We start from the raw sequence: 25,503 nt of genomic DNA on the forward strand, positions 1-25,503 counted from the left end.
CTTTTTTTAATGAATTTTTAGCATTCACTATAAGCATTGTGATGCAGGATGGGATTAGAGTTTTATTCAGTTGGTCTATGTTAACTTCTCTGTCCATATCAAATAAACCTAAATCAGTTGAATTTAATTAAACCATTAATTATGGTTTAATCAGATCATAATTTTCTGAAAAACTGAATTTGGAGAATTAGCCATATGACAATCAACAGAAAAATACTCAAAAACTATAATAGATCTATGAGTTTGTGGCTCAAAGAATTAAAAGGTGCAATCGAACCCAAACAGGAAAAACCTTTGGCCACACCACCACCTGACTGGGTGGAAGTACTTTATACTTAACAATAAGATGCAACAAAGACTGCATTGATATCAAACTTCATCTCTTTATTTCTCTATTGGTTGGTTCTCATCACAAACATGGTTGAAAATCCAGAACAGGATGTGTAGAAACTGTACATGGAGCAAGGCACTATCCACTGAAGTCACAGTCAGGCTGCCTCCTGGAATCAAAGCTCATGTTCTCCAGGATAAAAACGATGCGTTCAAAGTCGCTTCATCTGGTTAGTAAACGGTGACCTTAACTTACACACACATGACACAAAGATTTGCAGCAATAATGTACATTTTAGTTTTTATTTTGATATCTAAAGTTTATTTTTTTATATAATTCCTCTGTGGTTTTAATATAAATATATATATTTTTGTAATGCACAAACATCCATATCTAGCAGAGAGTCTGAAGTGGAATGTGTCCAACAGGCTGACAGACCTGCCTCCACTCCAACAGATGGCTGTAAGGCTGCCAGTGGAAGGACCCAGGCTGCTTTCCATATGCTACATATGTACAATCATTAACAGTGTCATTATAAAGGAGCACTATTAACACAGAGATCCCAGCACCGCTCCCTCATCACACCAACCGGGGCGCAGAGAGGATGGAGATCAGCGGCGTGAGAGGCTGACGTGCCTCTCATCCGCATCGCCGTGGTTACGCTTCGGCTCGGGAGGAGCTGCTCCTGACCGTCGGCTGCGTGTGCGTAGAAATGACAATGAAAAAAAAATAAAATAAAAATAAAAAGAAGGCTGAACGTCACCCTTCAGAAGAGCCCTTTGCATTTCTTCAGGTTGACCTGCTTCCACCCGGGCAGAGCGCTGTACTCCTCCCTGCTCATGTCCAGGGCTCTCTGTGGGAGAGACACCGGCGGTCAGGCACAACTCTCAGGCCGAGTCCACAAAGTCATGCATCTGCGGGTTCAAACTCAAACGGCCCTTTTTATTGTCCTGTAAATTAAAAAAAGAGCAAATGGCTCCAAGATTCAGTCCAAATGCTGGTGAGCAGCATGCAAATGAAACGCATTGTTAGAGATGTTAGGAAGTAGAGGGGAAACAAGAGAACCTACTAATAAGACAAAAAATATATGTATGTTATACTTTATTGATATACTTATTTATTCTTTGGTCTGTTTTTTCCCCCCTCGCTCTTTACCCACTTTTACCCAAAATACTGCTGACACTAATTTAATCAAAACAATGAATATTAGAGAAAATAATAATTAAAAATTCATTAATTTAAAGTTTTAAAATTTTTTTCATAAAGTATCTTGACCCACATATATTAAGCAGTCCCATGTTTGTTGTGACACTATTTGGTTATGTTCTGTGTTTTTATTGTTCATCATCTTCTCTAAAGTTATTTGTCATTTTGTAGCTCAATGCCTGTTATAGTCTGTAATGTTTGTTTTGTATGCACTCACTGATGATTTAATAATAATAATAAAAAACGACAACAAAAAACAGGATGTTAGGAAGTAGAAATGCTACCATGGAGCCGGTCTGTTTTCCCATGCTAACACCAGTTGGACTCACCTTCCCATAAGCCCCTGCACCCTGGAGAAGTGGAATGAGTGAAACGAATGAGGTCAAAGAGGCATAAGGTGGACAGTATTTATCTCCAGAAATTGTTGAAAGACTTTTTAAATAACAGAATAAACTCATCTACGTATCTTCTGGGACAATTTATCATCCAGTAAAAGTTGCTATTGTGACAGACCCAATGTTGACTTTGTTATTTACAGTATGAACTAAGATGTTTCAGTTTGGGGTCTAAAACCTGTCAGTTTTCAGTTTCACCAACCCTTCTGTTGGTTTTGAAGTCATTAAAGATGAGTCAGGCTTCACGTCTAATATCTGACACACGAAACGATTTGGGAGCAGAATTCCGGTTCTCACCTCGAAGTCTTCATCAGTCAGGTAGACTTCCAGGTGCAGCGGGTCGACGCCCTCGGGCAGCGGCCGGGCCAGGACCTCAGCTAGTGGGTAGGTGGTCTTACACAGGCGGGCCAACACGTCTTCCACCAGGATGATCTGGTTACACACCTCAGCCTCCTGAGAACAGGACACATGTGGTTCAGGAACAGGTGAAGCACGTCGCCGTGGAGGCCGTGGAGAAGCATCCCACCCTCTCTGTGATCTCGGACACATCCTCCCGGTGCTCCCAGCAGGGGAACATGTTGGTGAAGGTGAGCGGCTCCAGACCGGCGTGGATCAGGTAACCTTTCGGAGGCTTCTTCTCGTTCTTTCCTGAGGAAACAAAGGCCGTCCGTTTCCGAACGCTTCCTCACTCTGTGTTTCCATGGGCCATAAAATTGTGCAAATTGAAAGTGCGAAGATAAATTTGCTTAATGTAAATTTATTTGCTTAATCTCATGTTTGTGAAAACATTTTTGTGCTTGGATGAGGTGATTTTTCAGCTGCACTGAAATGCAATCCAACAACAGGATGATACTACTGGTGGAAAAGAAGAAGAAGTCCACAGGAAGTGGTAGGAGGATGGTGTGGCATGCGTTTCAATGACTTACTGTTTACAACTTATGTGTGATTTTAATCGCATTTCTGATGTAATGGAAACAACGCAATTGCAAAACTGTGTTTTTTCAACATTAGTGGAACACTGACGAGGTTTTGTGCACATGTGGAATGCAAACGCAGCTCCCTGCGAATACCTCTGCAGTACTGCAGCACCGTCTCCATGGCGCTCTTTCTGTCCGAGTCCCAGCGGATTCGAGCCGAGCCGGTGCTTTCGCTGTCCTGGGGCCACCAGCCCTGCCACAGGTACACCTCATGGTGGTTGTCCACCAGGAACAGGGCTGAACGAGAGACGCATTTATGGTCAGATGAGTCAGGGTTATTGGAGAGCTTTACCTTGAAAAGTTAGCTGCCAGCTAGCGGTCAGCTGTAGACAGAAACCCTCCCCACAGAAGCCAAGTGAGAATCTTTGAGCAGCCAGAGCTCTGGGCTGCATTTACCTGGCTGTGAGGCTCCATAGAGATCCTCCTGAAGGAACGGCATGGAGTTGACCTGCTCCGGGTCTCTGGCTGGGTACAGAAACTCCACGGCTGTAAACTCTCCAGAGCTGCTGCTCAGCTGGTACAGACGAGGCGTGAAGTTAAACCTGCCGGGATCTGAGCAGCAAAGGTTCAGATTAAAGGGGAGGTATTCTGTGTTTCCATATAACATATTTTCACAGCACAATCAAGTAACTGTTACCCTTCAGTGGTTACAAAAATGGCATATATATCAAGTATGACTCAAAAAAATTTGACTTTGTAAATTGAGGTTCTGTCTCAGAGAAACTCCGCCTTCAGGAAGTCATCACAACACGGCTCCTCCATTAAATTCCACTATTAGGTTCCCACCACAGAATGACATGAAAAGCACCAGTAGGACAATCTTTTTAGTCATCACGTTGGAAAATATGTGATTTATTTTTCTTCATTTCCCATAAACATCAACACATCACAAAATAAAACATATCTATCCTCATTTGGCAAATGATTGCCGTTTTTCATTTGATGGTTTCATACAGCTATGAAGCAGAGAGCACTTTATCATTTTATGTCTAATAAACAAAAGCTATATTGAAATTGTCTCATTGTGTGACACACATGCAGGATCTCCCAACATCTCCAATATTTCTAGTTTTATTCCGTCCTAAATTTCATTCAAGGTGGCATTAAAAAGGTCTTAAAAGCTTGACTTGTGAAGTGTTGATGCTGCCACCATGTTTACCTCGCCGCTTCAGGTTGTAGATTTCAGCAAAAGAAAATATGTCTGTCCTCCTTTGGCAAATGATTAATGATTTTCTTTGTTTTTCTTTGTTTTAAAGACTAAAAACACATTTTTAAAAATGGTGGCTCTTTCAAAATGATAACTTTACTGTAGTAGATTAGAAATGGTCCTTTTTCAAAACATTATGTAACATTTGTGGCTTTAATGGAGCCTTATTCTGCTGGAATGAGGGCCAAAATGGCTCTTTGGATTGTAAAGTTTGTTGCCTCCTGGGATAAACTGAGGCCTCATGAATACAGAGACGTTTTACCACAAAACCAGGCTGAGAGCTGACTGACTAACATCAGTTTCATTTATAGGTTCTTAGTAACCAGAGCAGCAAAGAGGACCTAAGCAGCTCAATAGCTCCACCTGCTGACCAACAGAGGAGACAGTAACACCATGAGATGCTGCAGCTGGATTCAGGTCAGCCTTTGGTTGTTGGCTTCACTGTTTGTATTAAAATAAATCATATAAATGTGGTGAACCTTACACTGGTACAAATGTGTTAAGTTCTTCTGTATTCCTGGATTATGCCATAATTGTGCAGCTGCTGCAGCTGATGAAACTTAGTTTGAGCCTTTGGAACTGATCAGCTAAAAGAACCATACACACAGTGAAGCAGGGTTTTGGCAGCATCATGATCTGGGATTACTTTTCTTGAGCTGGAACTTAATGTTTGAGAAAATTAGATGAAATCAACTACAACTCCAAACAGCTAAATCTGCCCCAAAACCTTCAGCTGACTGTCTTGTTTCAAAGGTCCCTCTTCCATCTTTAGCTTCCCAGCAAAGGAAAACAAAGGTATATTTTTGGAAGGATTTAGTCCTGACCTAATCCTAATCGGATAAAATACTCAGGGCCTCCTAAATAGGGCTGTGTGGACGAGACAGTCAGAGATGTGGAGAAGTTTTGCCAGGGAGAGAGGAAACATTAAGCAAAGATGTGACTTTTACCAAGGAAGATTAAATGCAGAAACTGAAAATGTGTTTTAACCAAGTTGGTTTAGTCATGAAGAAATCTAGATAAAAAGCACATTATTAGGTTTATTCAACCTTGATGACCTTTAATGGTAATATTTCAAACACAGTGCCTGATAGGTACTTTTTCTCGAACCTATATAAAAAGACCCCAGACAACGTTGAATATGAACTAAAGTAATAACAAAATGATAATACCAAAAATCTCTATCAGTGCCATTATGTGATTCTTTTTAGCAGTCAGACCTGTTGACTCACCGTGAAGCATGCAGTCGTAGGCCTTCCTGTCCCTTCTGCCCAGGGCTTCCCAGAAGCCCGCCGGCTCCGCTTCTTCCTCACATTCCCATATTGTCACTCTGCTGCTGCTGTGCAGCCCCGTTTCCAGAGGACAACTGCACAAACACACACACACACACACACACAAAAGCAGGCTACACTACAGGACCTGTTCATATTTCAACAACAACTTCTCAGGAAAAATGTCCTCAGGAAAGCTGAATTTCCACTCACTGTTCTTTGAGTCGGTTGGCGGCGACGCGTGCCACCTCCCGAGTGTGTGTTTGGGATTTGCAGCCGTGCCACAAGTAAATGAGGGCCTGGCTGACACCCAGCAGAACCATGGAGACTCTGGAGCGCAGACTGCTGCAGTGGCAGGCCACCTCCAGCAGGTGACCTTCCACCTCCACCTCACCCCGCACGCAGTAAAGACGCCAATCATCTGAAAAGGAGACAGTCACTGCTGTGAGACCAAATCGGTTAAATATTGACTACATGATAAAATATAAAAGGAAAAACAGAGCTTGTAATATTAGAAAAATAAAAATGTCTGGTGATAACATCATTAAATAAGCCTTACTCTGTGAATTTTCCTCCTCCTCTTCTCTTTTCCCTGAATGGACAATCATTCCCCCTTTGAAACACTGGAGGAAACATGGCGGCTCTTTCCCCTGCAGGACCTGAACCTGGAGGAAAATCAAGGTGAACATTAGCGTGAAGCTAAAATGACCATGTCCACACAGCGTTTCACTGTGAGCACAGAGGTTAAACCAGAAGAGACACTGACCTGTGCTCCCCGCTCCTCGTCCAGCTCCACCGTCATGAGCGCCGACGTTCCCTTCTCGTTGATGGTGGAGTTGCGGCCCTGCCAGAAGAAGTAGCAGCACTTCTCCTTCCCAGCTCCGGCGGTCTTCTGCTGCTCTGGATTCTGTCTCTTCCCAACTGATGAGGAAGTGTAGGAAACAGTTTAATCTGAGATCTTACATTTAGAGCACGAGTTCAGATTTAAAGGGGCAGTGTTATGTGTTCTCCAGGCTCAGAGACATTTTACAGCACAGTCAAGTAACTATTACCTTCAGTTGTTATAAAAATGCTGCATATATGAAATGACTTAAAATAAATTTGACTTTGTAATTTAAAACCTTGAAATTGGGCCTCTGTCTCTTTAAGAAACTCCATTTCTTTCTGAAACTCCACATTCAGGAAGTCATCACAACATGGCTCCTCTAATAACCCTTTAACAACATCTTTACCAGGGGTGCACTAAGAAGTAGCTCATATGAGCTCAGCAGATGCACAGTTCCATCAGGTGTTGGCTAATTGCTGCTGGCTAGTCAGAAGGAGCCGAGTAGAAGAGTCGCAGGGAAGGGCTGCTCTGTGAGGCAGAAACTGCAGCTCAGAGGAAGAGCTTTGTCCTCGAAACTACATCTAGGTTCAACTAAACATTTTGCACAGCTGAATGGTTGCCATGGGAGATTAAAGGATTTCTGAAACATGCATGAAAGAACCAAGGCAGCACTCCAGGTATTTTTAATGAGGGAAAATCATCATAACATAATGTAAAGTTCAAAAAAGCCAATTTTACATAACACTGCCCCTTTAAATAGTTTCTAATTCATGACGGCAGCACTGACCTGCAGTGCTGACCATGTATTTCCACTTGACCACATAGGTGTCGCCGTCGTGGAACTGGCCGATGCTCTGGCGGGGCAAACGGCTGTAGTCAAACTCCAGGATGTGCCACACCTCCACTGCCAAAGTGCTGATCTCGTAGCTCCGCCACTCCTCGGCCTCCACCAGGCCGTAGCCCCGCCCCACGTTGAACCCGTCCAAAAAGGTGCAGACCGCCGCTTGATGGAGGGGAAGCATCAAGGACGCGTTGAATGCACGAGGGTGATCTGAAACAGGCTGTTCCTGGGAAAGACGCAGGAAAAGGTGAGAAGACAGAGTTCATATGCAGACTTGGTGATGACGAACAGGAGAACATCAAAAGCTCTGAACACGATACCTTATGGTCCGAATTGTCGTCGTTTGCTGTGGTGGGACTGGGCGTCTTCCTGGAGTCGCTCCAGTCCTGAAACTTCTCCTTGAACAGGGTGGTCTCATTGTGTTGAGTCAGGCGGCCAAACACCGCCCAGTCGGGTCGGCCCTGGCCTTTTCTACACACGCAGATAATGACAAGGCCCATATTTTAGTCATTAATATTAAGCTTTTTAAAACTTCTGACATTTTTTTTTTACATCAAATCCACAAACTTTAATGCGTCTTATTGGACATTTGGATCCAAAAACAAGAAGTAGAACATATAGACGTGGAATCAGACCCCGTCTCATCTGTGCGTCATTACATCTGTCCATCTAATTACAGAATCAAATCTTTTGCTTTATGTCTTCATCCTCTCTGGACATGTAGAGTCACTTTTGCCCATTCTTTTCAAATTAGCTTCTGCTCATTCATATTGGATCGTCTGATTCTCAGTTGGATTTAGTTTGACCTGAATTCATCTACAGCATTCTACTTTCTGCTCTGTAGGCGGGAGCTCGGCTGGACTCCTCAAATGGTTGCCATAGAATCGTCAAGGATCCGTCAAACATGCATTAATGGATCAAAGCAATACTTCATGCATGTGTTTAGCAATGGAACATCATGATATCGTGATATAAAGCTCTAAAAAGTCAATTTTGCATACCACCTTGAAACAGTGAATGGTATGCAGGGAAATGGTGTATAGATTTGAAAATCTTATAGTGCGTTTCCGTACTTTGGGATGAGTGGGTTACACTCTCCTGGGTCCAGTGGGTTGATGTCACAGTTTGTGTAGTCGAAGGTGCCGTTCCAGAGATGCTTGGCCAGCTGGAAAGCAACCTTCCTCTGCGCCAGAGTCACTTCCTTCCCATGCCAGATATACATCTCACTGCCAAAGTCAAACACCAAAACCTGCACAATAATCAGAAGAACAGACAGGATGAGGTCTGCATTGTGACACAAACTGTAGGACCTCACTTGAGACCCTGTCTGAATTAATACTATATCTGTTCTGATTCTAAAGGTAATCCAACCTCTTTGTGGTTGAGGAGCGTACAGCGGGGCATCCTGGCCCAGAAGTCGTCGTCTGGGACGAGCTTGTCACCCATCAGGCGGTAGATGCAGTTTGTCTCCACGATGGCGGCTTCATACAGCTCGTCTTCATCTGGAGTTCCTGCTGCTGCAAGAACAAACAGAGGGATTCAGCTGGTGTTCTTCTGAACAAACTATGTTATGTTTGGTTAATGATTGACGTGTACATGCCGCACAAAAAAAATAGACGTGGAATCAGGCCGACAACTTCTGCAGCATTTATACGCTGCAGCTCGTCCCTGTAGTCCGTATTCTCTAGGGCCGATAAACTGCATACAACAGAGTTTCCACATGAAATTTTGCTAAGGCTGCTGGTAGGGGTGCTAGAGGAGTCATCCAGCAGCCAACGGTGTTTTTGAGTTAAAAAATGTCTAAAGTTGACAGAAAATTTGCAAGTATCACTAGGTAATTATCCGTTATTGGAAGACATGATTTACAATCCCTATAAACACCATCTATAAAGTCTTAAAGGCAAAGAAATACAATTAAAATTATTTTTTACACTTCAGTTGTTTTATCCAATTAAAATTAATGTCTCAAACTTTTTGAACATTTAACCATGATTGGTCACTTCATTCGTTGTAATTGTTGGCTTGTTAAAGCAGTAAAGACAGGCAGTGGTTACAGAGTAAACCTCAGTCTCTCTGTATATGCTGATCATATTATGTTGTCTTTGTGTTTCCAGTCATTTCACCAAAGAGTTCTCTTTAGCTCGTCTTTGCCATCATTGCAAAAACACCTATAATAAATAAACAAACGATGTTTATTCTGGCAGGGGCGCAAATAAAGCCTGGCGGTCCACCAGGTTTATAATTCAGTTGTTTTGCTTGTCCACCATGTTCCTCTGCCAAGAATTGTGCGGAAAATTTAGTCGACACTGACGGAGTGGAGAGCCGTGGTTTTGAACTGGAATTTGACAGCTCAACCCAAAACTCACACTGATAACTCGACTGTCCTCCAAGACACTTCCAGAACTCCTGGACTGCATGGCTGTGTGCGCCAGCGCCTTCGTCCATCATCTGGACGTAGTCCGCTCGGCAGCCCAGGTCTCTCTTGCTCTGGATGAAGTTGGCCAACTCTGACGCCTTTCAGGAAAAACAAAACGCAAAGACGATTGATATTGGCACAATGGAGAAAAAAAAGCAGCAATCAAACCTCAACAGACTGATCTCTATGCCGCTCCACGCTCCGGTTCCGTACCTTTCTTTTCTCGATGACATTGGCGAACTCTCCGATCCAGACGAAGCAGTGGTGTGGGGTGATGAGCAAGAAGCAGTCTCCGCTGTTCAGAGAGGAAGCTCTGGGCTCCACCAGCCGGACCTGGACATGTCGTCGGCCTGGTTTCACACAAACACACACACACACACACACACACACACACACACACACACACACACAGACAGGTGGATTATCAGTGGCTACTCTGCTCATCGCCGCCTAGATTATCACACGAGAGCCATCAGACCTAAATTGTGCCTGCCGCAATGAAGCCGACATGGTAAATATATCTGTCTAATGATCATCTAAAGTGCTAAAACCTTGGGGACTCCCAGCTAATGGAAGTCAGCAGAGGCTGTGGTCTAAATTTGAGGCTGTGAATCCTTCCACTGTCCGGCTGGGACAGATAACCTAACAAAGCAGAGCCCCTGCTGCACTGGATTTGCTTTGGATTATGGACTGTGGGGGTTCGGAGGAGCAGATCAGCCCAGGATGGCATGAGGTGACCTGGGGAGAATGATTTAGAGTCACAGCTGTTGCCAACATACGTGTGAGGGAGATAAAAGAGAGACGCCAAAATAGAGCAAGTCCCGTCTCTCCTTTTAGATGTCATCAGCAGAGGACAGCCAGGAGGCAGCATCCTTCAGGCTCTGACTGAATCAGAGGGCATTTATTTTTCTGTCCTCTTACACAAGTAAATTTAACTGCTGCCATTGAGTTCAAATCAGTAAGCCTTAATAAGTCTTCAAAGTTTTCAAAGTGACTGATTTGTGAAATGACATCCAAAAGATTCATTAGCACTTTGGTTTCAGATATATTCTTAAAACTTCTATAAAAAGTGTTTCCATGTTTGTTAAAACTGTCACTATTGTGACAGTATAAAAGATCAAGCTAATCCACCTCCTCCCTGTGCTGCTAATGCCATCTGAAGAGATGAACTACTCCCAATGAATAACAACCAGAGTGCTATCAATCATCCTCATGAAAGTGCTGCTAAATATGCTGCTGGCAGAGAAACAAGTCAGTTACAGGAAAACATCATCTGACGTCATTGGTGGCTGTGCTAGCTAGCCTTAGTATTCATAACAGGCTCTGCTGTTTGAAAGAAGCTGCATCGCAGAGGAGGAGGGGTGAGCAGCACACAAATGGGCATGATGGACAGGGCTAAGACCCTCCTCCTGGACCTGATTGGTTGGTTTTAGATAGATGGATGTTGACCAATGAGATGAACAAATGGATGGATGGATGTCTAGGGAGGGATACAACTGTTAGTTGGATAAGAAATACAATCCTAAAATGTTTTTGTCTTGTTATCCACTCGTTTTATTCGCTGTGCTTTTCCAGATTTGTTGAGAACAAATGCCTTGTTTTCACTTCTCCAGACTAACAAATTTGAGATTTACATCAAGCAGATGTCGTCAGCGAAGGCTTGTTTGTAAATTCAGAGCTGACTGACCTTTGACCTGAAGCAGCATGAGCTTCTTGTAGGGCACGGCGCTGTTGTTGGACGTCTGCTCGGAGACGCTGACGCTGCGCAGGCTGACGCTGCTGAAGTTCTCCTTGCTCGCCAAACCGGCCAGAGCCACTTCAGAAAACCCAGAGTTCTTGTTCACTACAGAGAGATGAGCACAGAACTAATGCTGGATACTGATTATTCTTCAATCATCCTTTTGCTTTATAAGACGGTGCATTATCCTGCAGAAAGACGCCATAACCATCAGTGAATAGAGTTTATATGGAAGGGTGTCAATCTGTATGTGGCAAAGTAGAACAAAGAAGCAGCTTTAATGTCTTTCACTTCATTTGTCAGTGATTATTATGTTAAGTCCAATTAATATGCAGTCATATTCATTCATTAAGAATATAAACTTGGATGAGACCATCACATTAACAGTACATTTTGAAAAAAAAGAAAAAAAGAAAAGCATGTTTGAAACATTTTCCTTAACTCCACCTTTTTGTAATCTTATTGGTCTGATGCAGTACTGTAATCTTAAATTCATGTTTTTATTCGCTGAAAGTGGAAAATTATTATAACAGAAAAAAAGGCTTAAAAACATCAATTTATGTACAAGTAAACTGTGTGTTTCTCTTAATGAAGAGAGTTGCTGAAATAAACTGACTCTTCAATTATATTCTAATTTATTAAATGATTGTATATTTGAGTTCATCAATTCACCTCTGATTACAGATTAAAGAAAATCCCAAAACAAATTCTCAAATTGTGCAATTATTGTTTTTAAAATTTGATGAAAGTGTGTGTTGAGTGTGTGTCATTCCACCATAAAACAAAAACAGTTCAAATGAATCATTAATAGGTCAAAATGAATGTAGAGCAAACATTGCGTGTTCACTCGTGGGTTTTTTTTTCCACACATGTCAAACATGTAGTAGTGGACATATGAGAACAGAATCTAGAAGTGGTGGAGGATTGTATAGTAAAACAAGACAACTGGAGCTGATTTCATCTACAGAAATATTGCAGATTATGCAACACAAAAGTAACATGAGGAGAAAACCAACATGATTTAAGTTGTTTAAGGCAAACTAGGCGGATGCTAGTTTATGCTAGCATCCGCTAGCAAACATGCACACTAGATGCACACTAAATGTTTTTTCCTTTCAAACAAAAGAGCTTCAGATACGTAATCCCTCCTTACTCACTCTTCTCAACCTTCATCCTCTTGCTCTCCAGTAGGCCGATGTTGAGTCTCTGCTCTGTGTACTCGTGTCTGATATCCTCTCTGGCTGCCAGCTTCTTCAGCGGGTTCCTCGAAGACTGAACGTTGCGGTTTGGCCGCATCGCCCTCTTGTGCTGCACCATCGCCGAAGTCAATCTGGAAAGACCGAAATTAAAGGTCAAAGTAAGGTCAAAGCATTTCTTTTTTTTTTTAAAGCTTGGTCTCCTGACAGTTGAAGCTTACTTTGGCACCTCGGGGTCAAAAATGGCATCGAAGTCGTCGTCTATCTCCACCCTGTTGGTGCTGCCAGGAAGTTCGTCCATGTGGCGGTAGAACTTGGAAAAAGCTTCGTCTTCCAGGGTCATCACTTCCTTCACTTTCTTCTCAGTCACAGAGATGGTCACCTCTGGCAGTCCAGGCACTGAGGAGAGACAACACACCCACATGGTCTCACTTGTGTGGCTCTAAATACCACCAGAAATCCATTGATCAGACATCAATATCTGGATTGGTCCAGATATCCAAAATTCTAGATCTGGTATCTGTGACAATGTGGCCGATCCATAAGAGCAAATCTGTTCAGTCTAATTCTATCCTTTGTGCTCATATTACATTTAGAATTCCTAATTGCACTTTCTGAACCATTTGAAAGAAGGATTATTGCTATTTTTTACATGTTTAACCAAAATAGTCACATATTGTTTTTGTCAGTTTCAGTTTCTTCATTGTTTACTTTACATCGACTGTTCTACACGTAATTGAACAAATTAAAGTTGTTTTTACATGTTTGACCAGCTTGTGAAGGTATTGGTGGATTTAAATGTGCTGTGCAGAGTTATCAAATAAATTCAGAATTCAGAGCATCTATGCCTGTGTTTCAAAAAGAAATTTGTTCAGTCACTTCAGCTTTATGTTTCTGGATTGGAATCGGCCGATACTAAATCTCAGATATCGGTATCAGAAGTGAAAAAACATGGATCAGTGCTTCCTTAAATATCGCATTAACAAAATTTGATTCTTACTCTTAACACTCTTGACATCTAAGTGTATTTTTTTCTCCATGCTCCTTACTAACAGTTTGTTAACCTGAGTTTAGAATAGGACGTACCTTTACTGTTGATCTTTCCAAGGAACGACTCGAGCTTCTCTAGCTTTATGTCGGATTCCAGGTTCAGATCTGGCACAGCCTTAATCGCTGCTCACACACACACACGCGCACACACACACACACAAATGTCACACATTTCTTGCAAAATGCAGCAGTCTGTACATGTAGACTTCAGACAATCATCAAGCACGATGGACAGTATGTTGATCTAAGTGTTTGAAATGTTTCCTGCAGGCGAGTATGAGCCGTTCTGTACTTTAGGGTCATGCACATTCATTGAGGTGAAAACCATCCAACAGGCTGGTTTCTATCTGGCTTCCAGAGCCAATAGAAACCTCATGGTTGTGTTGGTGACAATTCTAGTTTGAATAATGATGGAAAATAGAAAAAAGGGGAATAAACCTGGAAATTCCTCCATGTCTTTTGAAAAAGAACAAAACAATCAATTAACACTGGCATAAAAAACAATTTCAATCAGACATCTAGCAAGAAATTGGCTGGAAATCTGATGTTTTTCCAGAAAGTAAAAAGCTCCATACTGAGCACTAGCTGATGTGAAAGTCATGTTGTTACTGTTATTCATTTCTATTATTTATTTAATGAAGAATTAATGGAAACACTGCAATTGCAAAATTGTGTTTTTTCAACATTAGTGGAACGTAGACAAAGTTTTGTACTCATTTGTATTGGAAACACAGATGGTGTTACATAACAGGTAATCAGAGGCTTGAGGTGAAAAGCAAAAACTGCAATAAGTATTTGTTATAATAAAAGTCAGACTGACCTTCCTGAGGTTTGGAGACAGCAAGACTGTTCTTTGATTTGGAGTGGAGGGGAGAGTGGAGAGCAGAGGGAGAGGCCAGCCCTACAGGAGCACACGAGATCAACACTGGAATCAAATGCTTCCATCATCTGCATTGTTGAATATATATTTGACAAACTGTAAAAAAAAATCCACAGAGATGTTTAGCTTGCCCTCTGACCTTTCTTCACCATCCGTGCAGCCACAGTGAACTGGGTGGAGTCGTTGGCAGCTCCGTGACCTTTGGTCTTCCAGGCCTCCTCCCGCGTCTCAATCAGCTGCTTCCTCTCCTGGATGGACATGTGAGCCTCCAGGCTCTGGCTCTCCATCTCAGCCTCCGCTGTTCTCTGAGGAAAACACAGCAGAACCGATACATGAAGGTCAAACTAAGGAACCCATTCCGGCTGCATGCAGCTATAAAAAAAATCTCCATTAATGCTGCCATTGCTATATCAAATTTAACTCAATAAACAGGAACCAAAGCTGTCTTATTTAGCAGATAATTGTTTCCAACAAAGTCAATGGGACTCGAACTGGAATTTGCCGTATTTAACCAACTAGGTGGAAAAAAAAACATGCATAACACATTAATGTTCACAATCACGTGCAACAGTATTAAACCCTCTCTCATCATACTTGTTCTCAGAGGAACCAAAATACACACCGATTAGCACTCCTGGCAAAGATGAGTAGAAAAAAAATGATTTTATTGTAGTGAAATAATCTCACCTTGATTTGGAAAGAACAATTCATGGGAAAGTTATAAGGGTAGTTGATCATTTTTAAATACCTTCTCTCCCTCTCTTTTTAATTCAATTTATTCAAATATGCGACTTTAAAACTGATTTTTTTTTGTATTTTCCTTCATAAAAAAGTTACCAGAATAGAAAACATAGTCGTATATAATCACATTCAAAAATTTCACAATGCATTTAGTTAATCAAAGGAGATATAAAGTAGATAAATGTAAAATAATTTTGGTTAAAAAAATGGTCTGAATTCAGCTGCCAAGTGTAAATAATTTTATTTACATAATAAAAATAATTTTATTTACACTTGGCAGCTGAATTCAGACCATTTTTTTTAAATTAAATACACAAATGAAACAAACTGCTGTGGCTCAACAGAATATCAGTTTTACAAGTTGAACACCTGGTGATGAACCTGGTTTCAGTTTCTGGCTGGGGACACTAACATGGTTTAAGGAGTAAAAGAAGTAAAACAGCATCACTGAACCTCTCCCATTGGTCAACTAATGGACACATTGTGTGTTTGCACAATTTTATTGTAAAGTGAGAAAACATAACAGTTGCACAAACTCCACATCTTTATTTTTGACTGGGTCACCTTCCTTCTCCATGGGTGTCTGTCATCCACCTGCAAGGGTCTGGGAGATCTGGTGGTCTTCAATCACATGGATGGATGAATGGATGGATGGGAGAGGATGAAATTAACAGATGAGGATGGAAATATGGGATGAAATACCTAAAAGCTGCATAAGAAGCGCAAGCTGCAGGGCCTGTGATGCTGAATTCACAATGATGAGTGTTGTAGTCACCAATAGACGGGATAAAACAGCAGCAGGACAATATGGCCATTATGTGCTTTAGCAAAACACTGCAAACACTAAACCTTACCACGTCATTTTTACTGCAGATATCTTAGCACACTTGAAATAAGACAAAACTAACTTACAAATAGTTTTTCAGGAAGATGTGAGAGCTTAGTTTAAGTCAATAATCTCTTAATATTGATGAAAATGTTCTAATTATTATACAAGATGACATTTTCCCCATGCTACAAGTGAGATAATGAAAATGAAACAAGCATCTTTATCAATATTAAAGAATTATTTATGTAAAACAAGCTTCTGCATGATGCTGAAAAATGACTCGTAGTTTGTTCCGTCTCATTTCAAGTGCACTAAAAATATTTCCATTAAAATACTTGGTAATATTTTGTGTTTTTACTGTGAAAATACTTTTTCTATGACTGCAGTTGGTGTGAAAGCAGAACCAGAATCAGTGGGAATCTGATTATTTTCTCTAAGATGTTCATGAATTGGTACAGGCATGTGTGAACGGCTTACACTGGTGTGACCAGGTATGTGGGCAAGCAGGCAGACCAGCAAGCAAGCAAGTAAGACTAAAAGACCTCCTGGAATTTCCTACCTGGCTGGCCGTGTCGTCAAGGGAAGTATGGAAAGGAGGATCAGGAGGAGAGGAAGCAGCAGGAAGGACAGGCTCCTGCAGCAGGAGCAGAAAGAGGAAATACATGCTACAGCAGGAAAACATAGCTGATAAGTGCAGCTCTGTATCCTGATTGGGGTCATGTTAGCCAGGAAATCAAGTCTGAAAGGCCACTAGCAAGAAATAGTTTTTAAAAGTAGCTTTCCTTATTTCTAGAGCTTGACATTTACACAGATATACACTTCCATCTGGAATAAAACAGATACTCATATGCATTAGAAAGGCTTTTTAAAAATGATGGGGTTTGGAGCTCTGACTAAAACAACAAAGCAGCTCAGTGCCCATTGTTGGACCACTGCTGGATTCAGCCAGCAGCTCCCCTCAACTAGAGGTACTGAAGTTGATTTGTGGAGCCAGTTTAAATGAGAGCAGCTATTAAATGTTATAATCCTCAAAGCAAAGTGTAAAGTTAATGAAGCAGGAAAACAGCCTTTGCTCCAACTTCTATCTGATAAACCAAAAGTGAATTGAAATACATTACAAGTCAATTTACAGTCCTATGAAAACGCCAAGTAAAACATGCTAACATTAGCCTAGCATTTCAGCAAACTGCCGAGTGTGAAAACATCAATGGAAGCAGACAGTTTTTTTGGATACTAGGTTTTTGTGTCAATTCAGATATCCATTACAAACAAACAAATCTATGATGGTTTTAGACAATGCAATGCTAGGTCACTGTAGGCTGACCTAGCTAACACCATGATGGAGCAGAAACAGGACAGAGTGCAGAGTCCTGAATGGTGAGTAAATAAAGTAGCTTCCACTTAAACATACGAGGTGTTTTATACTTTAAATTACTTTATCATTACTATTATTTACTGTTGCTTTAAATACATTCCATTTTAATGATATAGATGAGGAATTGGTAATGGTCTAATCATAAATTACATCATTATTGGCGACAAAAAAAGAAATCCCATCATGCATATTTATGTTAACCAAATTTTTAAAGATGTATGAGGCGTGTTCCAGTTTTCCCAACAATTTTTGATATAAAAACATTTTTATCCTCACGTTATATTTTTATTAACTGACCAAAAATTAAGAAAGTCAGTTTAAGTGACTTTTTATTAATTCATTTCTTAAATGAGGCTAATTCAAGCTATGTACCTAAAAATGATTGATAAAATAATGAATTTAAAACATTGCTTATGTTCTTGATTTGTGACCCCCTGCAATCAGACGCAATCAATTTCTTATTTGAAAATTAATTTTAAATGCATGCATAAAAAGATGTCAGATCAAAATGTTAAACATTAAAGTCATTGATAGGACAGTGTGTGTGTGTGTGTAACAAACCCCAAACTCACCAGACAGTGCTACGAAGGACCCAAAGTGAGGAGAAAACCGTAAACATTAAGGAAAGGGGCCAACCCAGAATCAAACCGTACTACCACCATCAACACTCTGCAGGCTGGATTTCTGCAGCACCAGGTTGTGTTTTTATCAACAGGGAAAAAAAAATGTTTTGTAAATTTTAATCACTGTTCTGATGAGAACAGAGCTGATGAACCTCACCCTAGAGTGTTTTGGCCACAAAGTTCTTACCCACTGGCCTTACCAGAAACAGACTGGACACAGAAACGTCCTCAGTCATCATCAGAGAATCATCATCCTACAGACAGGCAACCGAAGAAAAGGGACATTTTCTGAAAGCTCATGTCGTGTCATGCACTTCATAAGTAGATCAAAATCCCTAAGTCTTGTTCGACTGCTCATTTTTTGTCAATCTCATCTCTATTTTTGTTCTTTGTTCTAACACAGGAAACATCAAGAACATCCATTGGTCTGGATAAATAGGAGGATAGAAAACAAGACCGACTGTACTTCCTGTTGGCCTTCCTTTAACCTCCAACTATTCACTCATCTGTCCCTAATTTAAAAATTAGGCCATTTGTTAAATTTGAGAAATGTTTTCCCCAGAGTGTCTGACATCACACACACACAGAAATCAAAACCTGACCTTAAATAAGCTATAAAAAAAAACAAAATAAAAAATTCAGCCTGTGCCGGGTGGAACTGGCTAAGCTCTGATAAGCAGCTGGAAACAACAGCAGTTGCTCCAAAGAAGCCACAGAGAATATGTCTAAACAGAGAGGTACATGTGCTGCGCCCATCCTAAAACCTCCCTTTAAAAACACGCCAGTGGTGGAGAAACAGAAAAACAGGAAGCATGCAGGGACAGAAATCTGCTTTTATTTTTTTAAAAGGTGAAAGACATGCAGACAAGAGCGAGACAGTGACAGATTACAGGCAACATGCAGCTCAGAGGGCAGAAGAGAGAAAGTTAGGCAAGAGAGAATACAAACGCTACATTTGTCAGGACAGTTGGACATCAGCATCACACAACAGGTAGTCCAATAAATTTCACAGTAACATTTGAGGCTTTAAGCATACTTTTTACTGGTAGCTTTACATGTTTACTATGCTGGTCAAACCTAGGAAGAGGATTTACTTTCCTTTCAAAATTTGGCTCCAATTTGGCACTTGGCAGTTCTGGGCTGAGAATTACACACCAGTAATACTTTACATTTGCCAAATTTATTATTTAAAAAAAGTTCAATTTCAGCAAGTGCCGTTAGAAAGTTTAAGGAATTGTTCATGCTCAAATGAGAACTTCATATTCAATTTGTTTTCATTTCAGTTTTGACACCAATAGGCTTCCATACTTATCGAATGACAACCTATCATAAAATCCTCTAGATACTAGATCATTTATTCTCCTGAATGGAAATCGGTGATCAGATTTTGATACAACAAAACATCTACCAGCTGTATAAGAGAGAAGAGGAAAGACAGACATGGACAATACACAACCTCTCTGTTTAGAGATATTCACATTATTACCACATGACAATGCCAGTTTAATTTCCACGACCCGTTATTTAATGGCCAGTGATATTTCTTTGTAAAATTCTCAACACGTCGGCAACAAACGCTCAAGAATCTCTTTAAATCTTTGTTAATGACCAGTTGGTGTGGCGTACACAAACTGTAAATGTCACTGCTGCAGTAACAGTGCATCAACAGAACACAGTTTCTCCAGCATTAAACCAGATGACCCATATGATGCCTCAGTGTGGCCCTCTGAAGCGCTAACTCAGCAGTGAGGCGGTTACCTTCTTCCCGAAGCTCTGCTCCGCCTCCCAGAGCTGAGCTTGCTGCTCGTCCTCGGCAACCGTCGTCACATCCTGCTTCTTATTGATCCTGTTCCTCCAGTCTTTCTCGCCGCTCTTCTTTAACAAGGCGACTCTGAGGGGCCGAGGGAGAGGCACAGGGTGAAGGAACGAGAGGCACTGTTGATCTGAATTAACACCCCCCACACACACTATATACTGCAGTATGTTAGTTGGAGTAAAAAGATCCACTTTTATTTAAAATCTGCCACTTTAGCTCACTGCAGCCTGATGAGCTTTGAAAACAGCTCTTGGCTCATTTTTACACCGATTATTAATTGGAGACAAATACAGTTTCTGCTCATTTCAATCAGTTAAATTTAGGATGTTTAGGATTATTATATTTATTATGTTTACAATTTGAAAACATAATTTTCAAAACGTTTAATTCAACTTTAACATTGGAAACTGAACTACTGACTTTAGCATAGTGACTCCTGGTGAAAAATTCTAGTAAAGTTAATGCAATATTTGCAATTAAATTAACACTTAATCAAAAACCATATAACAAAAACATAATTTTCAATTCAAAACTAATTTTATTCTGCTAAATTATTAAACAGACATGAGTTTAATAAAAAAAAGATATTTACCGTTTTTAATCTGCTTTTCAAGGTGATATGTTCATTGCATGTTATATTCTGTATGTTAACTTTTTGTGCAAATACCGTGAAACCATGGTGATGTCTTCTAAGGTCATCATACTGTAAGGACAATATACTGACCAATGCCAAGCACATCGCAAACAAACCTAAATATCTGTACCAGGAGGACACTGCATAATTAATTTGTGTAAAAAAAAAAAAAAAAAAAAAGTGAATGACAGAAGTTGCATTTTTATGGACTTAATTGAAATAGGAGGAGTTTTAACTTGGAGCACAGAGGGCAGCATGCCCCCCACAACAAGCGCTCTGTTCCAGACAGAGGACACATCCTGTTCTGTCCCCAGACGTCCAAATCAATGCCCACAACAGGAAGTGAGCAGCCCTGACTCTGTCATCACTAACCCACTGCTTTGGAAGTGTGGGTGAGCCAAGCAGGTCCTGAAGTGGTCAGAGTGGGTGAAATGTGTAATAACAGGCAGACAACACACAGATGTTAACATGTTGTTCTGTTATGTCACCAATCAATTTAGAGCTTGACGGTTTATCTTTGCCCATCCTCTAACCAGCAGGCCGAGCCTCAATGTGACATAACTAGACTTACATAAACATGTGCCGCTCCTGTGTTCAAGTTAATAATTGCATGGAAAGCAAAAACATATCCTTAATATGAGAAACTAACAAAAAGTAACATTTTGACCCACAAGTGACAGAATAAAAGCGGTTTCTCCACTCTGACCTCCATGCTGCTCTTACCTCTCTCTGATGGACATGTGTCGGCCAATCGTCACGTCGGTCATCTCTTCCTCCTGATCAAGCTGGACCGGGCCGACAGACTGGCACCCTGCTGGGCCCTGAGGCTCGGCTATGGCCGATCCGAATGCGTCTCTGGATGTTACTGCGCTGGAGTCTGGGAGCTCTGTGACAGCAGACGCACAAGGACACACACAAACACACACAGAGGAAGCAGGATCAATAAATTGAAAGCACAGCAATGTTAAAAATCACACCATGACAAACGGCTAACATAAAAAAAGCAGCGTTTGAAGAAGCAGAGACACTGTTTGTCTCTGCCACAGCTGTAATCAAACGTCCCACGATGTAGAAACCCTGAGATTTTCCCCTCTAAGTACAACCTGAGCAGCTCTAACAGACAGGCTGCTTCACTACCTTCTGTTTTTGTAACCTGACTGGCTGCATCAATACCCTGAAGTGTTTGACTTAAAGTGATGACTGCTTTGACGTGAAGGAAGCCTGGAAACCACAGTCTGAATGTAAAGTTGTTTTTTTCCCCCCAAACATTCTGGAAGTGTGACTGGGAAACGACATGGCTGACTGCTGAGTAAAACGTAAACCAGTGTTAGAACGGGCCACAGCTACACTATTTGAGATTTATTTTATATAAATCTGGGATTCCATGCTCTAAGATTCAGGTCAATAACGCTGTAGTGCCTTAGCTCCACCAGAAGGTTTCTTCCTTCTCAGTTACTTTGAAGTTTAAGGGAAACAGAGTCGAGCCTGATGCATCGTAAGCTTTGGTTCCCAACACTGAACCAATATCCAGTCAAAACTTATTATACACCACAAATGTTCAAAAATCACCATTTTGTTTTTGTGGAGTAACAAACATCCATGTGGTGTTTAAATGTGATCTGGAGGTGCCAAATGTAGAAAATCTTCATTTAGGAGAACATCCATGTTTATGTAAATGGCACCTTAAAAATAACTGCACAAAGAAGCTACATCAGAATGATGAATAGAGCTGGGTATGAACATTTTAACACGCCATTTCAATTACAACAGAAAGAACTGTGTTGAATACGAGCATTTTCTGTAGCTGTTAAAAAAAAAAATGAAAACATTCTCAAACTACATTTTGAGGTTTCTGAACTTACAAAAATAAAAACTGAACAAGTAGGATGATTAAAACAAGCAACAAAACCAATTTTGGTAAAAAGGTTGATAGTACTATGTTGTGTCTTTTTGTGTAAATGCAGTTAAATTTTAATGTTAAAATTTGATTGGCTCTCAGCCTTTAACTCAGAATGTCTGGTCTTATGGTCAGTGGTCTTATGTCCACTTAAAAAAATATGTTTTTGCAGTCTTAGAGAACATAAAACAAATACACACACAAAAAAAAGAAAAGAAAAGACAACCAAGCTAACACCAACTCAGAATGGTGTTTAAAACCCCGGTGTCATTGGGACACCAGTCTCCTCATGGAGGAGTTGACTTGTATGTAAGCATTTTGAGGGTGGGAGTTAAGGGGTTAAACATCCTAGAACAGCCTGTTGGAATCATAATTTGGCTGATATTTGAATGATTTTCTGGAAAACTGCTAACTTCTTACAAATGTTGCATACTTACTTTCTTAAAAAATAACAGTATTTTCATCCATTCAACAGGTATATTTTCCCCCTACATTCACAACCTTTCTGCAGCCAAGTTTAAGTTTCACGGACTGTTTCAAATCAGTACAATTCCAAGGCCAATTCTTAGCAAAACCTTTTGTTTGTCCTCTGTAAAAAGTAACTAGTTTATAAAATTTCTTGCAGAACGTAACGGTTCAGCTCGGGGATCCATCCTATAGTTTTCTTAGTCCAACTTTAAACTTTATAAAAGTCAGAGGGCATGTCACAGTAAGCATGAGGAGAAACCAAAGTGTGAGCTGTTCTCACCTCCACTGACGGCTCTGATCCTGTGGCTGTCTGCGTGTCGTCCTTCCTCTCTTGGATGTCGCCTCTGCTCTTCTCTGTCCTGGAACTTGTGAATCTCTGAGCTGTCCCCGCCTCTGGGACGCCAGCACTGCTCCTCCTCCTCCTCCTCCTGTTCTTCTTCCTCCCACCATCTCTCCCTCCCAGTGTGCGGCTGGGGCAGAGCTGCCTGCCTGACCGCCGTCTCAGGAGAGGGCAGCCTCCTCTTCCCCACCTTCAGGTCCGTCATGTCGTTCCCCCGGTCAGTGAGTCTCTCCATGTCCATGCGGAGGTCCGAGGCGTCCGACAACCTCGCGGTTGTGTTGGGCTCGGCACAGACGGCGGCGCTCGCTATGTGGATGTCTCCAGCGTGGTCCGAGGAGACGGTGGCTCCGGGTCTGGGTGCGCAGGAGGACGAAGCGGCTCCGTACAGAGCTGCTGCGCCGTTCTGAAGCTGTCAAAGCAGGTGGAGTGGAAAGAGATGAAAGAAAGCACACCAAGATGTGGGTCAGTTTTGCTAAAATAGCTGAAAAGAGAGCTTCAGCAAAAGGCACACTCAGGCGGCCGAGGAGAATCGCGCTGACTAATCACAGCCGGACTGACTCACTGCACTTCCTGAGCTGAGCATCAAAGGGCAGCCTGTCCTGCACATCACGAGCCATCTCCCTCCACACAATGCATTTAGCTTCAGCGCAACACCACACTTCACTAATGCATTCAAAAATTATACCACAAACCCAACAGCCAGTACGAGACAAAGGCAAACATCCAGAGACCAACAGAAATGTTTTTTTTTTTTTTTTTTTTCTTTTTCTCCGGGTTTAGACTCGGATGTCAAAGGTGTTGACTTGTGTTCTCTCCTCTACTCCCTTTTTCTTTAAACCTTTTCTCCATCTTTCTCCCTTTTTCATCTCTGTCCATGACATTAGAACTGTATGGGACATTTCCAATGTCCATTATTTTATATATACAGTTGAGACCAGATATTTACATACACTGAATTTTGTTTTTTCCTCACTTAAGTTAAATTAGACCAAACTGTCATTTTACTCAGCTTCACTAGAATTACCAAAAATAATTTCCATTTTGGAGAGGACATTTTTTAGATTTTTTTTTCAACATTCCTTGAATTCAAAAGTTAAAATACATGTGGTCGGTATCAGTTAACCGTCTTAAACCATAACTGGGGTCAAACCTTTTGGGTTTCCTTATACAAACCTTTATTAGACATTTCTTTGGATTCATTTGAAATGTAACAGACAAAAAATAAAGACGAAAGGTTGGGGAAAATATTTAAAATGAAAGGAGGATAGGAGTAGAGGAGAGAACACAAGTTAAAACTCTAGAAGTCTGCGTCAAAACCTGCAGAAAGAGAAAAAACAGAACCAAGAAACCATAACGGTGAGAAATCCGTATATTTTTTCTAATTCATCTCCTTCTTCTCCCTGAAGTTGCTTCCAGGTAAACTTTTCTCGATCCTCTCTTCACCACAAAGGTTCCTTTTAACTCCCTTCCTGGTGATAAGCTACATTTGGCAGGAACATCCATGCAGATACCAACAATGCTTTACCGTATTACAGGCAAAAATGAGCACCGAGTGGGTATTTTATGAGGAGCGGGGCCATGCGGCACACATTCCCGATGCAATCACAGCAACGCGGATGGGCGAAACGGTGCAACGCAGGTCATTTCTGACTAGAGAACGTGTCGTCCTCTGATGCAATCGCAGCGACTGTTCAGGGGAATCTTACTTGGAGTTGATCAACTGGGCTGTCGCACAGCTCCGGTTCATCGTCTATGATGTCTGAATCTGAGAGCTCCTATAGCAGAAACAGCCACATGCTACAACACCGCTTTTTAAACTCAATATTGATCAAAAGTGATGCACAGACAGGGTTTTTTTTTTTTGCATCTTTTTGCCTTCTCTTGCTAATTGTACAACATTTGACTAATTTGTAATCTGCTTGTTTTGAGAAAAATCTGCATCTTACTCCACATTTATTTATTTGACTTTTGTTTATGCAGGCTGTCCCAGTGAGATCAAACTTCAAAGATCTCATTGACAAGAGAACTGTTATGATAAAACAAGAAAACAATTAGAAAAATGTAATCAAATTCTCAATCCTAGTAATTAAATTGAATAAGCCAATAAAACATGGCCTAAAAATAAGAAGAGTTTCCCAAGATTTGTCTTAAAGGAAATTTGAATTGTCCAAAGTGATCAAAGTACCTTGTATTATTATTTTTCCAGAAAGTAGGTAAAAAAGTATTTTGAATGAATCCATTTTTCTGTATTTGAGTAGAGTCAAATACAGATTTGACTCTAGTCAAATGTGTATCGGCAGTGCCAGAGCTAAAAATGGTCAGCAGATCACTGATTTAAAAGTTGACTGTTCTTAGCATCAAGTCTCCAGAGAATACACCAAGATTAGGCAGTTTTACAATGCTAACCATGCTAAGAGCTAACATAAGATGCTAACAGGTTTAAATGTCA

The 25,503-nt window shown here is 41.0% G+C and overlaps 1 protein-coding gene across 14 annotated transcripts in view; it reads right to left on the bottom strand.

Annotated features, from left to right (window-relative positions):
* Nucleotides 1-363: 363 nt before the first annotated feature.
* Nucleotides 364-25,503, bottom strand: part of svila (supervillin a) — a 46,312-nt gene continuing 21,172 nt past the window's right edge. For 6 of the 14 annotated variants that reach the window (XM_015028669.1, XM_015028676.1, XM_015028675.1 and 3 more), the window contains 29 exons: nt 24,761-24,829; nt 22,995-23,463; nt 21,073-21,235; nt 19,658-19,790; nt 18,100-18,153; nt 16,461-16,535; nt 15,637-15,693; nt 14,471-14,636; nt 14,272-14,352; nt 13,488-13,574; nt 12,623-12,800; nt 12,363-12,535; nt 11,155-11,310; nt 9,681-9,817; nt 9,418-9,565; nt 8,423-8,568; nt 8,125-8,300; nt 7,372-7,522; nt 6,998-7,277; nt 6,151-6,305; nt 5,944-6,049; nt 5,598-5,805; nt 5,346-5,479; nt 3,306-3,461; nt 3,003-3,146; nt 2,459-2,580; nt 2,230-2,385; nt 1,867-1,887; nt 364-1,184 (listed from right to left, as the gene is read on the bottom strand). In XM_015028669.1, the coding sequence (XP_014884155.1) occupies nt 1,098-1,184; nt 1,867-1,887; nt 2,230-2,385; nt 2,459-2,580; nt 3,003-3,146; nt 3,306-3,461; nt 5,346-5,479; nt 5,598-5,805; nt 5,944-6,049; nt 6,151-6,305; nt 6,998-7,277; nt 7,372-7,522; nt 8,125-8,300; nt 8,423-8,568; nt 9,418-9,565; nt 9,681-9,817; nt 11,155-11,310; nt 12,363-12,535; nt 12,623-12,800; nt 13,488-13,574; nt 14,272-14,352; nt 14,471-14,636; nt 15,637-15,693; nt 16,461-16,535; nt 18,100-18,153; nt 19,658-19,790; nt 21,073-21,235; nt 22,995-23,463; nt 24,761-24,829 (4,188 nt within the window). In that variant the 3' untranslated portion in view covers nt 364-1,097. The remainder of the gene's footprint in view (nt 1,185-1,866; nt 1,888-2,229; nt 2,386-2,458; nt 2,581-3,002; nt 3,147-3,305; nt 3,462-5,345; nt 5,480-5,597; nt 5,806-5,943; nt 6,050-6,150; nt 6,306-6,997; nt 7,278-7,371; nt 7,523-8,124; nt 8,301-8,422; nt 8,569-9,417; nt 9,566-9,680; nt 9,818-11,154; nt 11,311-12,362; nt 12,536-12,622; nt 12,801-13,487; nt 13,575-14,271; nt 14,353-14,470; nt 14,637-15,636; nt 15,694-16,460; nt 16,536-18,099; nt 18,154-19,657; nt 19,791-21,072; nt 21,236-22,994; nt 23,464-24,760; nt 24,830-25,503) is intronic. The other 8 variants (XM_015028670.1, XM_015028672.1, XM_015028673.1 and 5 more) reach the window with 8 other exon arrangements.

The sequence above is a fragment of the Poecilia latipinna genome, unplaced genomic scaffold (assembly GCF_001443285.1).
Source record: "Poecilia latipinna isolate Pla-1442-1.1 unplaced genomic scaffold, P_latipinna-1.0 Scaffold132, whole genome shotgun sequence".
Taxonomy (NCBI): domain Eukaryota; kingdom Metazoa; phylum Chordata; class Actinopteri; order Cyprinodontiformes; family Poeciliidae; genus Poecilia; species Poecilia latipinna.